We start from the raw sequence: 16,816 nt of genomic DNA, 5'->3' as shown, positions 1-16,816 counted from the left end.
CTTCTGGGCGGCCTTGACCTCTGACCTTATCCACAATCGTAGTATTGGAAGTGTCAGGTGGTTTATTGTTTTTAAATTTTGTACAGTAAATATATGAGTAGGGATGTCATGTTGAATTCTCCTTTTTTCAGATCTAAAATAGACACATTTTTTATATCACAATATCTGGTTCTTTTTCATCTCAACATATGTGATGTACTGCTCGGTCATAGTCATTGCAGTATACCGGCGGTCGTCTTGGGCAGGTTTGACTGTATTTTCAAGCATGGGTGTAATTGTAAACTCAGAGCAAACTTGCCAAAAAGAGAAAATTGTATTCATTGGCACATTGAATCTGTAGTCAATCTGTATCAAGGAAATTCCATAAGAGGCCAAACCCCAATGAATAGCCTTGGGGCCCAGAAAGGGTAGAATGCTGAGGTAGCCCACCCCACTAGCCCACCCCATCGATTCTGCAAACCCGTCAAACTGGCAATGGTGGTTTGACTCAGTGTAGAAAATGGACACATTTGAAAGCATTTAATTGGACAAGCCACTTGTAATGTACAATAAAACTAGTAGGTTTACCATTACCTGAACAATCATGCAGATACAATGTAGAAATATATTGTGGCATTCTGGTCTTTTCCTATGACATACCCTTCTCACTGATCATGACTTTGTGGACTGGTGCAATAGCCTAGTAGGAGTAGTGTGTAGTGTTTGCTTAGCATTCATGAGACCTAAGAGTCAAAGACTTTAAAAATGGTACATACTGCTTTCTGCATTCCACACCTATGAGAAAGAGTATGGTACATGTACATGTAGTTGGACTAGCCTCCTTAGCTTCTGTAATGCTCAGCTTTCCAATTCCAACTGTGTCATATTTCAAGATATATTAATATCATAAAGAAGCACAGATGCTCTATATGACTTGTGATGAAAACAGAGAACACTGCTACTAAAAATACTGGCTTGTTCCAATATGTGTTTGTGTGCTATCTTTTCCTCATTGATAAATCATAGCTATAGTGTACTCTTTTCTCTTCTCTACACTAAACTAGTGTCATTATTAGATTACACTTAACTATGAGTTATCTAGTCTAAAATCATTGAGTGTCACAATGTTGGACCTCAGTTTTGTGATGTTAGGCAACATTGATTTGATTATATGGAGGACCTTCACACTCGCATAATCATCTTTCATCCATTTCAAAAGGAAAGTTTGTGACCATACTGTAAATCATACAAAAGCTGCAGAATGAACAAAATTATGATGTACATTGCAAAAAGAATATCAGAAAATGGATGCTAATGATAAAATGCCTCTTTTCCTATAAAAAGTACTCATTTTGTCGTAAACTTTCTTTTTGCACATTTTATGTTCTGTGCATTCAGTTCAACCTCCTTGACCTCTTAGCTGATAATGGACACAACTTTTTTGGGTGGCCAAACTTTTCTTTTTTTGTATGCTCTGATCAGCTTTGGGATGCCCAAAGAACATCGTCCATATAATCAAATCAGTGTGGCTTAAGTATCCTTGCATGATTTGAGGTTTTGTAATGTGTCCTACGAAACAGTCCATTGTATATCACCCCTTCAGTATAGTGACACAAACATGGCGGAACAGACCCTTTGCCATGGTACCAACACGCTTGAGCGACTTACTTTCTTCATCAAGGCACAAGACTTCTGCCCTTCCTTTCCCAGAATTTTCATCATAGCCACCAAAGATGTGAACTTTCCCACCATAAAACAGTCATCCCATACATACATAAGGTTCCAACACCAACCACAACACTCCATGAACCCCCGTTTTCACAAGGCTTATAACATAAAAAATTTGTGAGTGTAGCCACGTAGATGTTGCCATTGAGAACAGAAGCAGTGATGGCATAAGTGGTTAAAGGCATGTCCGTCTGTGATTGCCACTGGGAGTCTCCTGGGCTGAAACGGTACACTGTAGATGTGTCCTTGTACTCAGTATCAAGTCCACCCATCACATAGATGTTGCCATCTACCACTGCAACAGCATGCCCGCACCTTGACTTTGGGAGTGAAACACTTTCAGTCCATTTGTTCTGAATCCTGTCATAGACTTCTACACTCGTCCATGGAGAGGACTCAGAAGAGAGGTTCCTGCCACCGATTGCATACACTTTACCTTGTACCACGGCCAGTTTGTGATGGTACCGGTTCTCTTTCATTTGAGCAAGTTTATGCCAGGAGTTAAGTTCAGGATGGTAAAGCCATACATCCCTGCTCTTCGCGCCACAAGACACGATGACGTTTCTTGTGCCCAAAACAGCAACCGCAAATCTGCTGTCATTTTTTCGCTTCATTCTGGACACACGAGTCCAGCTTGAGGTTGATGGCTCAGGGGAACACGTAATTGAGTTTGAAAAAACTGCTGGGTTCTCTCCAATTTCCATTTTCTCTAACCCTCCAAAGACCAGTACTGCTTCCCTCAGACCACTGGTACGGCGTGGACGGGTGCAAGGTGACTCGACCTCTTCCGGAAATAGCTGGTACCTACGAGTTTCAGTCAAGATATCCTGGCAAGACTTGCGTACAGCGTTGTTGTTATCCACATTCTCCAAGAAGTACAGCTTGTCCATGAAGGGGAACCTGACCAGTTCCATCAGCTCTCTCATCTCCTTCTTCCTCTTCCTAGTGTCGTGGTTGATCCATGTCATCACTGCCCTGTACACCGTTTTTTCTGAAGCATTGAGGTCGTCTGATGAGATGAGTGTGATGAGCTGGTCTTTAGTCAAAGAAAGGAACTCAGGTGTTTTGCTGACTGTGGTAAACTCCTTCAAGGCACACAAGCTTGCATTCTTCTCCAGGTCTGGGCAGGACAGCATGTTGCCTACCTGCATCATCTGCAGACAGTCTTTAGCACTGAAATTGTTGGATACGAAAGTTACGCATGCATCACGCACAGGTAGGATCTGGAAGAAGTTGGCTCCTTCTAAAAGTTGCCAAGCATTGTCTTCTGTGATGGTGATCTCTGACGTGTACGCATAGTCAACAATAAGCTGCAAGGCATCAGGGCTGACTTCGTGTATGGTTACTTTGTAGTCCTTGCTCTCTCGAAGCCCATTGCAGAACATTGCACGAAAGTATTCACTGCAAGCAGCCAGGACACTCCGGTGGCACGGAATCTCCTTTCCGGAGACACAAAGTATAACATCTGTCAGTAGGTTGTCAGATCGCAGTTCCTGCAGACCCTGCAAGAGGGAGCCTGCATGTGGATTGTGACAGAAGTGGAATGAAGTTTGTGATCTCTGTGCCCCTGCCATCATGTCTTAATACTGTAAAACAACAAGATTTATTGATCAATTATATTTGTACAGTTGAATGAATTACAAAAGTAATACCGGTAAACTCCAGAAGGGAGTGCCGTTTTCCAATAGATTATGTGTCAATGAATACACATTACTAATGACTACTAATCAGCCTAGTCTCCAACCAGACCCAATAGATTGCAAAGACCGTATCCAACTGGAAGAAGGAGCTTATAGTGCAATCTAAGGTCTGGAACAAGTCGGTCTGAACAAAGGCTATTAACATCTAATCGTTACCTAATCAAACTGTGCTTCTGTAAGTGAGTTTATTACTCTCTGTCCGCACGGGCGTGCGGCGCCATGCCGGGCTGACACCTCCAGGCCGCGACTGAGAGGCCGTTCACTTGGGCAGAGCTGTACCGCGAAAATTAAACTTCCCAGGAAAAATAAACTAAATGTTGCCAACAGAAAAGACTTGGTCTCTTTTTCAAAATCAATCTGTTACGAAGATCGCTACCAAAACTGCTTCAATCGTCACAAAATGCGATCAATTTTGACCAGTTACGTCGGAACTGTAAGGGCAATTCCCGCCATGTGGTCACGTGGAATCTTGCAGTTAATCTCTAGTAATAGTGGCTTGAACCCGAAACAGTAAACATTGTCTACGAATGTTTTTGTAAGAACGGTTTTCCATGATGCCACAAACATCGCCGATGGGTGAAAGAAACTGCTATTGTGAGAGCTTTTTACTAGGCTCAACCAAGGCGCGAACCTCCCACTGGGACGTGCGCGGGTGACTGGGCTTGGTCATAAAAAGATTAGTACCCCGGACATTCGTACGGCTGTTAGCATTACAACGAGGAGGGGCAGCGGCACCTTTATTGAATAGAAATGCTCCGCCCTGTTTGAGTTGTAGCAGACCTTGGGTTGGCTATGAAAACTCCTTCTGCCTGTTGGATACGGTCTTTGCCAACCCGTAGGTCTGCTTGGAGACTATAATCAGCCCACATTTTTCGGAATTCTACTTGCAGTGAATTATATGCAACGTGCATTTTGTAAAACAATATAATACCAAGGACATTATATAATGTCCTTGATAATACTCACTAACTCTATGCAGACCCTACATATGCATTCCCTATGGGTACGTTCACCGTGAATATTTTTGGAATTAATGAGGGGTGATGAGCACACCTAAGAAGGCCAATTTGTTGATAAGATATCAAAGATCACATAAGAAAGCGCGTTTTCTCATGATATTAAAGACTTCAGGGGTAATATTTACCCCTGAAATTATTTTTGTGACCGAACTTTTGTGACCTCTTTTGTTATAGGTATCGATACTATCGTATAAACGAACACCAGTTTGTTCTTACCTATAGTGATTCTTGTTTTGTTGATTCTTCTGGACAACTTGGAATGGATCAAGACGAAGAAAGAAGAGAAGGAAGAAGTTCTCAACTGTGGGACGACTTCAGTCTGAATCAAAACCGCGGAAAACTTGTAGTTGGGGGTAAAGGTCATTTTTGGACTATTTGAAATCACAGTTGGAGGGGTGCTGGTAAAGAAAATGTCCGCAACATTCAGTTTCATATCACCAATAAGAGAATAACTAAGAAAGTAGCTAGCACACTACTGTCATTAACATTTTTGCAAAATATATTCTTCTTTTTTTTTGCACAATAATGCAAATATTTACTGATTAAAATACCTTTTACCCCCTTTGTATTTTCGACTATCCCAGAAATAACCTTTGAACTTCCTGGAAGTTTCCCGCCATTTTTTGTTTCACAGAGAGAGGAAGACGCGGAGATACAGCGGTTTAGAGCTCTCTTCCCGACCACAAGGTGGGTTTAAGCCGCTAAATCTACTAGTAATCGTTTGGTTACATTGTCAAGCTTACCATTTATGCATTTTTACAGGTTTGCAGGGCACTTTTCTGTGACGATGTTGCTCCATCTGTTTCTAGTTGTGCCCGATCAGACGGCAGCATGTGTTGTTTCACTGGCCTTGTTACCAGACTCCTTGGGGTGCTTCAAAAACTGAATAAGAAATAATAGTAGGCTGAACCCAGGGTTGTCAATGTGTAATGCCCCGGCTGAGGCTAGCTCCTCTGGCAAACTTTTCAGCTTATTTGACCAATTTTTTTTTGGAACCCAAGGAGTCTGTCTTAGAAACTGATTAATTCTTTCTCATCAAATTGTATAACTGTATTCATGATAATATTGAGGGGCCCCTAAGGATCCCTAAGTTTATTCTGGTTGCAACCATCTCTTCCAGGAAATACTTCTGAGCCAAAACAACTGTGAATGGAAATGAAGGATACTGTAAGTGCATTTAAGTTCGCATGGTTTTAATTTCGCGGTAGGGAGATATGGTGTGTTCATGGTGGTTTGAGTTCCCGCTTGAAACCATAGTAGCGCTACAATGTAGATGGGCAAAAGGTTTTGCTGTTATTTTAAGTTCGCGCTGACAGTTCATCGCGAAAACCGCAAACATAAAACTGCCGGGAACATTTCTGCATTTAAAGTATCCCTCTACAAGAAAACTTGAGTTTCGATTTCTTCAACCTCTGTAATTTTAGTAGATATGAGAGAGAAAAGGTATGTTGACGTCAAAATTGAGCCGCAAAATTGGGCATTTTCAATCTCCTGGAAAGATTGAAAATCTTATGTCACTTGCCAGTAGTTGACCAATAAAAGGCTAGGGTTGGAAGTTTGTTGCTATGGTTGTCCGTTATTCGGAAATATGAGTTTTACATTTCCCCCCTAGGCCTTGCTTGCTGTACATTTAACAATTTTTTTTTATACAATATGCTGTTCCTCAGAAAATTGCTAGCTAGAAGGAGGTTCAAAATAAAACTCGGCTTTGGTGCCTACCCACAAACCATATGTCATAAAAGTCATTGATAACTTTAAATGTCTATATCTAATTGATCATTTTGTTTTACAGGATTAAAATATGATGGCAGAGGAACAGAGATCACCAGCATCATTCCACTTCTCCCACAATCCACATGCAGGCTCCCTCTTGCAGGGCTTGCAGGGACTGCAGTCTAACAACCTACTGACAGATGTTATACTTTGTGTCTCCAAAAAAGAAATTCCATGCCACCGGAACGTCCTGGCTGCTTGCAGCGACTACTTTCGCGCAATGTTCTGCAATGGACATCGTGAGAGTAAGGAGCACAAAGTAACCATTCACGAAGTCAGCCCTGGTGCCTTGCAGCTTCTTGTTGACTATGCATACACGTCAGAGGTCACCATCACAGAAGACAATGCTGAGAAACTTCTAGAAGGGGCCGACTTCTTCCAGATCCTACCTGTGCGTGATGCATGCGTGACTTTTATATGTAACAATCTGAGTGCTAAAGACTGTCTGCAGATGATGCAGGTAGGCAACACGCTGTCTTGCCCAGACCTGGAGAAGAATGCAAGCTTGTGTGCCTTGAAGTTGAAGGAGTTTACAGCAGTCAGCAAAACACCCGAGTTCCTTTCTTTGACTAAGGACCAGCTCATCACACTCATCTCATCAGATGACCTCAATGCTTCAGAAGAAACAGTCTACACGGCAGTGATGACATGGATCAACCACGACACCAGGAAGAGAATGAAGGAGATGAGAGAGCTGATGGAACTGGTCAGGTTCCCCTTCATGGACAAGCTGTACTTTTTGGAGAATGTTGATAGAAATGAGATTGTTCGCAAGTCTTGCCAGGATATCTTGACAGAAGCTCACAGGTACCAGCTGTTTCCAGGAGAGGTCCAGTCACCGCGCACCCGTCCACGCCATATCAGTGGTCTGAGGGAGGCGATAGTTGTCATCGGAGGGATATTAGAAGAAGATCCTCATGAGAAGAAATGCACTAGCACCATCACAATGACCTATTCTGCTGAGCCAACACAGTCAAGCTGGACTACTATGAAACAATCACTTACTACTGATCATTTTGATCCTGTGCCTGTGGCTGTTCTGGGTGTAAGTGACGTTGTCATGTCTTCTGATGACGGGGATATACATGTAATGCTGTACCAACCAGAACTGGACTCCTGGTGCGATCTTGCTCCGATGATCCACATAAAGCGGACCGATCCCAAGCTGGCTGTGTTATATGGTAAAGTGTACGCAATCGGTGGCAGAGAATATTTGACTCCACTAACATCTGTAGAGGTTTATGATCGAAGCCAGCACAAGTGGACTGAAGGTGTTTCACTCCCAGAGCCAAGGTGCGACCCTGCTGTTGCAGTGTTGGACAGCAGTATATACGTGATGGGTGGGTATGACAAGATCTTAGATGGGTTGAGAGTAACATCTACAGTGTACCGTTTCACCCCAGGAGACTCCCAGTGGCAATCAATGAGTGACATGCCAAAGAAAGGTGGACACATCTCAGCTTCAGTTCTCAATGGCAGCATCTATGCCATCACTGGGGAACCTCCACACATTCTATGTTCATTCACACCAGGGGATGACGGTGGTGTATGGACCACTGTAGCTTCAGGTATTCGAGAATCTTGCGGAATGACTACGTTCGGGGGGAAGATCTACATATTGGGTGGCAAAGAAGGCAACAAGGGCTCCTCAGAAGTTGTGTGTTTTGATCCGAAAAACCGGTCTCTCGAGTGTGTGGGAAACATGGCCAGGGGTCTGTTTGACAATGCCTGTGTCACCATACTGAAGAAGTATTGCTGACTGAAGTGGAATGTATAAAGCCATTACTTGGATTGGATCTTTAGTATACAACCAACAGACTTAACAGCCTGAATTTTGTTTTTATTTACAAGGCTGGTTCCATAGCATTTACATATTAGAACACAATCATATCATTGTTTCAACACTAAAAGGCATTTTATCATACACATACGTACATTTATGTTCTTGGTAAACCAAGGACGGAACGTATTTTAAAAACATTAAGTTGTGTTTTGGTTCTAGATAGCTTTGGTTCTAGATAGTTAGCAAAAATGTTAAAAACATTAAGTTGTATTTTGGTTCTAGATAGCTTTGGTTCTAGATAGTTAGCAGTTATCAAACTTAAGGGTCCTACATTGTATTGTTGGAAGAAAAAGTTTATTCAAACTCTACTAGATGATCTTATTGGTGTTAAACTTTAAAAGATAAAAAAAAAGATTATTTCTGTGACAGATAACACACGGACATTGACCTTACTTGAGACTTTACAACGTGTAATAAATTAAAATTCAATATAGCACCTCTTACAAAGTTCTTTTAATGAGATTCGTCTAGATGAAAAGGAGTTTCTTACAACTGTGAAGCTGATCATCTATTAACTGTTGATTTGAAAACCATTTACTATATCTTGATGTAAGAAAGACATTTTTTACATGTACATTTTTCATGAGCAGAAAATGTAGCTTCAACACCATGTTTGATCCCAACATAATAAAACACTTTTGTTTTGAAATGGCTTTGTCTCATATGTGTTTATGATTTTCCCATATGATTGATGAAGTAGCAGTATGTTACATTTCATTGCCATCAGCAAGAAGTTTATGTTTTCGAAAGCATTGGAGGGGATGTAATAAGAATGGATTTTATTGGTCAGAAATTACCCGCAATGGCAGCCTTTCTAGTGCTGAATTGATGCAGGGTTTACAGTTTTCACATAATACACAACATATACATGTACATATCTTATCCACACTTGCATTTTGTGGAACTGTCGCAAGGGTCTGGGCGGCTGCCATTCAGCTCTACCAGGTGACCTCAATTCGACCTTTCTCAACCGAAGTCAGGTACCCATTTACACCTGGGTGGAGTGAGGAATGTCATGTAAAGTGCCTTTCCCAAGGGTACAAGATCGGTGACATGGCAGGATTCGAACCCGGGAGTCGAAAGCTCTGCAGTTGCGCCACATGACCCCAAATGTATGTAGCTGTGTTCGTATATCAGCTGTGTTTGTATATTAGCTGTGTTCGTGGCTTAGCAGCAGAACTAAAAAAAGCTATGGACGGATTGTCATGAAATTTGGTATGATGGTGTCCTGAAAAAATGATTAGATATTAGGCCTGGTGGAATTCTTTGGTACTGCAGCAGAACGTTTTTTCCTCAGGAGAGTTCTGGGCAAGCTTACTAGATTCATTTGGGCTTCCTTTAAATAAGTTTACCTTGACTGAAGGGACTTAGTAACCCTACTGTTTATACACATTTAAGCCACAGCAAGTAAATTTTATGGATGACATCCTCCAAATTTAGTACGAGCAGGCGAAAAAAAACAAGGCGGGCAAAAAATGTTCAAACTTGAATACCATAAAGCATGTGAGAATTGAAGCAATAAAACATGGTATTATTACAACAAGTCTTTTATCCCTGTATTCAATAAAACATTAACTAACACTGATGCCAACAATAACATAATTGAACAAGAATGAAATCCCATCATTTACAACTCTGGAATTATAGTATTTTGTCATAAATTATGCAAATTAGGTATTCGTTTGCATAATTGATATCTATCAATATTCCTCTCTTTCTCGGTTATATGTCACGTGTTTGACTACAATGGAATGCAAGGGTTTGTATACTTTTTCACATCACAGATCCTGATTTGCATGATTCTTATACGATCATGTAAATCATCACTCAAACTATGTACATCCCTACAAATCATGACGATCCGTCATCACCTTCTTGAGTTACTAGTATTCTCTTTCAAAGTTTAAAACAAACCCATATCTAAACCTACACGAGTTCTCCCAAGAGTTATAAAAATAATCACTGTAAGAATATTTTTGCTTAATTGGTATCATAACTTTTATCTTTACTACAGAAAATAAGGCAATTTGTTGGCAATGTATTTGCTTCAATTATGCCCATAGTCGACATATCAATCAGTTTTTATCAAACCTATACCTTCCAACAGGGAGAGCGTTAGATCGTGAGCCCGTGTGACCTCCCTGACTCCAAAACAGAGCCCTGCACCAGGCAAGAAAAGTATCACATGTGTCCTCCAGGGACGTCTCACAGGGAGCCTGCACCGGTAAACTAGGTCACCTGTCAGTGCAATTTAACCTGAATAAATAGACTTAAAAATAGCAAATTGAAAGGGAATTGTAGACATTTCCTTATAAATTATGTTAATGAGGCCTTGTCATGCATGATTTTTGTCTGATATTGTTCACCTTTACTTAGCTTCCTAATGATACAAGAATGAAATTCCAATCATTTACTATTGTGGTATTCTCAATTAGTATTTTCTCATTAATTATGCAACATTGGTAGCTATTAGCATTATTGGTATCTATCGATACCTCTCTCTTTTTCAGCTATATATGTCACACGTTTGAGAGTCCTATTTTGAAAGGCAGCAGATTTATCAACTTTCCTTGCTAATTATGCAAATTAGCTCCTGATTTGCATAATGAATATTCAATTATGTAAATCATTAATCGAGCTATCTACATACCATAAATCAAGACGATCCGTTGACCATAAGTCTAGTTATTCATGTCCAAAGGTCAAAACAAATAAATTAAAAACACCCGCTGCAGCTCCAAACAAGCCGATAGAGGGCCCAAACGTGCACAACTTACTTCATGTGGCATGGACTATCTACCACACAAAAATCATGATCGTAGCACTTGCAGAAAATTCGACTTCAAACTTTGAAGCTACACTGCAGTACCCAAAGTACCCGCTAGGAGGCCCATCATCGAACTTGACCTTCCCCTTTAATAAATCTACCTATTCACTAAATATCATGCACAACCATCAACACCTTCTCGAGTTATCCTGTCATCAAACAAACACGCATACATAAACAGCCCACTGCAGTACCGCAGGAAAATGCCAGGTGACCCATTTTTGAACTTGAGCTTCGTTTTCACAATTTCTACGTACCCACCAAAAATCATGCAGATCCATCATCAATACGTCGAGTTATGTTGTCTACATACAAACACACTAACAAAAAAAGTCCACTGGAGCACTTTAGAAAAACGCAAGGTTAACCATTTTCGAACTTGACCTTCGTTCCCACAACCGCCACTTAACTACCAAAAATCAGCAAGATCCGTCAAAGTTCTCTCGACTTATGATCTCGACATACATACGGACCCACTTTACAGCTGGCGTAACCGATAACATAACCTTACCGCGAATGCATACATTCCCGGCGAAGGTAATTATGGATTTAGAACCGGGTCTGAATAGCAAGACGGCAGAGACAAGGTTTACGTACTCTGAGCACAGAAGTCTCCTGAGTCATGTGGCAGACTGACGGTGACTACATGTTGGCGGCTCTGCTCTCTTTTCCTCAGCTGAAGTTCTCTAGCTCTCCGCTATTGCTGTCCTATCCGTCTGACTGAATTGCCATGCCTTAGAAATCACCTGTATTTACCTTCGCCGAGAAGGTTATGCAGAGGGTAGCGTTTGTCTGTTTGTCTGTCTGTAGTGGACCAGAATAACTAAAGAACGCCTAGATGGATTATTTTGATATTTGGTATGTTGGTAGGTTTTGATGAGACCTGAAAACGATTAGATTTTGGGCCCCCTAGCGGCTTCTTGCGGTACTGCAGCGGAACTTCCTGTTTTGATACCTCGTGTTCTGGACATGCTATGGAACTGATTTTTTAGTGGTACATAGATCCTTGGACAGAGAGTAAGTGGTACGGGTTTGGGCCCCCTAGCGGCTTTTTTGGAACTGCAGGAGCAGGTTTTGCGTCTGACTTTGAAAGGGAATAACTCAAGAAGGGCTTGATGGATTGTAATGATTTTTGGTAAGTAGATAGCTTGAGTGATGATGAACATGATTAGATACTTCTTATGCAAATCGGTATCTAATTTGCATGATTAATGAGGAAAGTTTATACATCCGCCAAATTCCATGATAGGACTCTGAAACATGTGACATATGTAACTGAGGAAGAGAGAAATATTAATTGATATGAACTATGCAAATGAAGTCCTCATTTGCATAATTAATGAGAAAATACTATAACAAGATGGCCTTGATGGATGGTCATGATTTTTGGTATGTGGATAGCTTGTGTGATGCTTAGTATGATTGGACGATAATTATGCAAATCAGATTCTAATTTGCATAATTAATGAGGCAACTTTAAAAATCCGGTTTGTTCCATGATATGACTATTCAAATTGTAACTGAGGAAGATAGGACTGTTAATAGATAGAAAATATGCAAATGTAGGCCTAATTTGCATACTTAATGACTACCTTGTATTATTCCACACTTGCAAATGATGGCAATTTCATACATTGAATACTTTTTTGTGGCATCGGGAAGTTATGTGAATGTGAACATCGTTGAATCAAATTATGTTAATAAGGGCCTCATTTGCATAATTGATGATAAATATCAGCATAACCTTCTTTGTTAAGCTCATAATTTGTTAAGCTCATACTTTGGACTTGTTACATTTTAAGACAATCAACTGGTATGATTTATAATTGATGAGAAACACTCCTAATACGTCAGTCATAAAGGTTAAAATCATTTGGCGAAGGTATGAGGTCTTGGAACTCTAGTTTCATTCTGTACAGACATTTCTTTTTTAAACTTTCAGAATCAGGCGAGAATCAATGCATGTGCTTATGTCATCCATCAAATCTACTTGCTGTGGCCTAACTTTAAGATACAAAATCTGACAAACTAAGATATTTATGTAGTTTATGTTTTTGTCACCTTATTGTTGTCTATAACTTGCATACTTCCCTTGTCGTCAACTTGTACCTGAAAGTAGGCCATTTTTACCCTTGTCCTCAAATTTGGTTTTTAGCTATCTTTGAACTAATGAAAATTAAAAAGTAAGATTTCTCTTTTACTCAATTTTTTATCAGATGCAGACCTTAGTGTTATCTATCAAATAAATATCTTCAAAGCCTGGGTTCTTTTTTCATCGATGCATGGCAGTCCTTGAAATTAGGTATTTCTTTGCACTTGTCGGTCTTGTCCCAAAAGCAGGATTTTCGGCTGTTTTCAGCTGATGAAAAAAACAAGTAAGATTTTTTTTCAGATGTGGACATTAGTATTTTCTATCAAATAAATGGTTCTAAAGGCTGGGGTGTTGTTTTATTGCTGTGTGGCAGTCCCAGAATGTAGGCCATTTTACACTTGTTTTTCCTTGTGTCTTCTTGAAACTGTCTGTGCTCGTTCTTACTTACTGTAACTATAGCTACGAAGTTGTTTTTCTAAAACCAAAGTTCAAACTATGGATGAAGTATGTGTATCAACCCCATAATAAAGTTCTGTCGAATATATGTCAATTGTATGAGTCTGTGCTCCTGTGTCATACATTGAAGCGCTATGCTTTTAAAGGCTTTCTGTTAAATATATGTCCACAGCCATCAAAAGCAACTGGCAGCTATGCAGGACTAGAAGCTACCCAGCAAAAGCTGACATGTTGAACAGTCCACTGCGCTAAGCAATAGAGACTTTGGCTCTCAGCTTGCAGACATCTCTGTTGTTCCCAGTCTCTTGTGAACGTGACGTTTTACGTGCTGTTGCTCTCTTCCATTTGTCCTAATCTGGGAACTTTCTTGGGAGGTGTGAGGTCACCATCACCGTTGTCGTCGTCTAGGTTGGCTCTGGAGGTGTCCCTCTTTTTGTGGGCATTCTACAAGAAGGAAGAGACGTGTAGTTTGTCCATGACTCAATGCTATACTAGTACTAGTACTACATATATGCAATGTAATATTCTGCCTTAAATTAGGCCGGCTTTAGACTGACGACGGTATACGGTCGTACGACTGCCTATCGTCATGACGTCGCCGGCGACAGTATTTTTTGGCCGTCTAAAGAGGATCAAAAAAGTCATGCGACGGGAATCCTCGAATCATCGTCGTGACCACCTCGGACCCAGTCGTACGACGTTCAGCGGGGGGCCTGTGGTTGTTTTTTTCCCTCGTCTCGGTAACTTTTTATCATATTCGATACAAAGAATATAACGTTATCATATTTTGTCATTCGTATAAATGAAATAGAATCGTAACATCATGTATCATTCAAAGAATAAGATGACCCAGAATACTCCCCAGGCCTGTCAACAGGTGCACAAGTACGCTCTGTGGTGAGGGCAGAAACTGATCTTACAGGAATGTTCACCCCTTCTCTACACCTTACTTATCTGTGAATTAAACAGTTGTACCCGTTTATCCAGCCCATGACCGAGTCACCAAAGCGACCTGGAATAGAAGTTCCTGTGCTACATTTTCTGTGCAAGGGTAGAACGGGATACTCTCCAAGCAGAGCTAGGGTTTCGGCTGGTTTTTAACGTGTTTTTAGGCGTTTTTGTCATGCCTTCTACTTTGTCATCGTTTTTGTTGTGTCGCTCGGGTTTGCGACACAACAAAAACGATGACAAAGTAGAAGGCATGACAAAAACGCCTAAAAACACGTTAAAAACCAGCCGAAACCCTAGCTCTGCTTGGAGAGTAAGAACGGGATAAGTATCTATAAAACTTTTTTCTTCGGAATTTTTTGGAGGCTATTTCTGGATTCCTGGGAAGACGGAATCAGGTAAGGCTTGAAGTTCCGTCAATGAAAAATAAAATAAATGGCCACCGCCCATCTTCTGACGACCAAAATTGACTGGTAGAAAATCGCTAGTTGTAACAACTTGTGTTTCACCAAGGATATGTAGTTTTGAGAAGAAAACGGCAGTGATGTAAAGTTAGAGCGTACGCGGCACAACTCAACCAAGGAGGTTTAATCAAGCCACAGACACGCTAGATATACATCTCTAACCACAGAACTTCCTGTGTCAACGGGTGAAAAGAAACGGTTCCTCTTCCTCCTTCAAAGAAAAGAAGCGGTCTACTTTTGACAAAGGAAAGGTGAGCAAGTACTGAAGTGGACATGGACAGAACGCCTTGAATTTGATTTCGCACGACTACAAAGAAAACCACATGCGCTAGTACAAAGAAATTAAACAAAGAAGAAAATTGCTTTTCACAAGAGCATGAAATAAGAACTTAGATCCATTAATCGTGTCCTGGTGGATCATTCTAAAACATTTTTTTCGAAAGTTTGAATGGTAACGAAGTTATTTTACATGACCTGCCTGTTCAATTTCTATTACACCTCGTTGCAGCGCCTCCTAGCGCCCTAACTGCACAAACAGAAGTGAAACATTGGCGGGAGTCGATAAAGGGAATTTCAGGCAGTTTCGTTGCTCGTTTGAAGTCGTGCCAAACTCCTGCGCTGCCCTTATCTTCAAGGGGAGTTCAGCATACCAGACGTGGGCGGCGCACAGTTTTGGCGGGAAACCATGTCGGACGTTTAATAAAAGTCGTCCTCAAAGATCCTGTCAGGCAGTACAGGACGTTATCTTCGGCAAACTGCCTTCCTGTCCATCTTACTCACTCCTTCGCACGGCTTCCTTCAGAAGAAGATTACTTCCTGATGACAGATGAGCGGGGTTTTGGCGGGAAACCGCAACCTTGACAGTCATGTGGGACGGTACAGATGAGTCTGAATGATAGACCCTGCAAAATGAATATAATTTTTTGTCCTATTGAAAAAAAAAAACTGTTCGCAGACATTCAATAATTTGACATGTACCTTCCGACGGTTTGTACATAACCATGCATAAAATGACATGAAAACATGCTACTGATTGCTTTGTTACAATTACAAAGTGATTTTAGCAGTCGATATCTTACATTCCCCTCGCGAGCCATTGGTCCACCCCCAACGCACACCCTTCACTTTAGGAGTCCGTTCACACACAAATCCCGCTCATGCGTCAGATGACACCTAACCTTATTTTCTTATCACTTACCTAAGCTTATAAGGGAAGAACTTCAAGAAGTGCAGTCTCATTCTAGATCTGTGAACATGACATGAAACCCAATTAGTCATTGCGTGTCGACACCACAACAAATGGTCTTAATTTTACACGGCTGGTCATCGAAGTTATGGATTTTTACTACCTTGGAAATTTAATACAATTAGATAATAGAAATAAATAAAGGCCATAAAAATACATAAAACGCGAAAGGTCATCGGCAGTTGTTTACGAAATGAAAAATCATGAAAGACTTGAAATCAGTTGATGCTCACATCAGGAAGGCTTCCATACTTATTTTGAGATGTTTTGATTTTCTTTAATTTTCCAGTGCTAGGTGGAAAGTTTCCCCATGCTGGACTAACTCCTTGTTGAACCCTGTCGCCGGCGACGGAAGTGGATGATATGCTAATAAGCCTACAGCGTGCTGTTTCCTGTCCGGGAAGGAAAGTTTCTATCGTTTTCTTTGTAAATATGCATGCAGTCAGCAATGGAAACATATTTTTCTCATCCGAAACCGGTTATTCCGGCTAAAACATTTGTCACATTTGTCAAAAAGGATTTGACGGGAAGTACTCAGCACGTTTGACGTTTTATCCTTTATTCCCCAGCTTCCTCTGCCTGTCTCCTACCATCTCCAAAATTTTCTATCATTCTCAACGATTCTCCAAAAATCTACAAGTTTTTTTTCTCGATGTGCTCTCTTAGAAACACTTCCAGCAGCACGCAAGCACAAGCCACCAAGAGTTAAACACCTAGAGAGGAGAGACATTAGCCTCGTAT

The 16,816-nt window shown here is 40.8% G+C and overlaps 2 protein-coding genes across 3 annotated transcripts; one reads left to right on the top strand and one right to left on the bottom strand.

Annotated features, from left to right (window-relative positions):
* Positions 1 to 504: 504 nt before the first annotated feature.
* On the bottom strand, positions 505 to 4,808 carry LOC136427368 (kelch-like protein 24). The gene is made up of 2 exons (XM_066416191.1): positions 4,643 to 4,808; positions 505 to 3,293 (listed from the first exon to the last, which is right to left on the bottom strand). The coding sequence occupies exon 2, from the start codon at positions 3,282 to 3,284 to the stop codon at positions 1,698 to 1,700; it is 1,587 nt and encodes a 528-aa protein (XP_066272288.1). The 5' UTR covers positions 3,285 to 3,293; positions 4,643 to 4,808; the 3' UTR covers positions 505 to 1,697.
* Positions 4,809 to 5,007: 199 nt separating this feature from the next.
* On the top strand, positions 5,008 to 8,673 carry LOC136427366 (kelch-like protein 24a). 2 transcript variants are annotated; one of them, XM_066416190.1, is made up of 3 exons: positions 5,033 to 5,113; positions 5,547 to 5,593; positions 6,219 to 8,673. In XM_066416190.1, the coding sequence occupies exon 3, from the start codon at positions 6,228 to 6,230 to the stop codon at positions 7,956 to 7,958; it is 1,731 nt and encodes a 576-aa protein (XP_066272287.1). In that variant the 5' UTR covers positions 5,033 to 5,113; positions 5,547 to 5,593; positions 6,219 to 6,227; the 3' UTR covers positions 7,959 to 8,673. The 2 variants fall into 2 exon arrangements, with proteins under 2 accessions (XP_066272286.1, XP_066272287.1); XM_066416189.1 differs by lacking the exon at positions 5,547 to 5,593 and having other exon boundaries at positions 5,008 to 5,113; positions 6,219 to 8,672.
* Positions 8,674 to 16,816: the final 8,143 nt, after the last annotated feature.

The sequence above is a fragment of the Branchiostoma lanceolatum genome, chromosome 2 (genome assembly GCF_035083965.1).
Source record: "Branchiostoma lanceolatum isolate klBraLanc5 chromosome 2, klBraLanc5.hap2, whole genome shotgun sequence".
Classification (NCBI taxonomy): Eukaryota; Metazoa; Chordata; class Leptocardii; order Amphioxiformes; family Branchiostomatidae; genus Branchiostoma; species Branchiostoma lanceolatum.
This window is presented reverse-complemented; position numbering and strand designations above follow the sequence as displayed.

Excerpts from the sequence above, each read along its gene's own strand:
- LOC136427366 (XM_066416190.1), top strand. The coding sequence starts at position 6,228 with ATGATGGCAGAGGAACAGAGATCACCAGCATCATTCCACTTCTCCCAC.
- LOC136427368 (XM_066416191.1), bottom strand. The coding sequence starts at position 3,284 with ATGATGGCAGGGGCACAGAGATCACAAACTTCATTCCACTTCTGTCAC.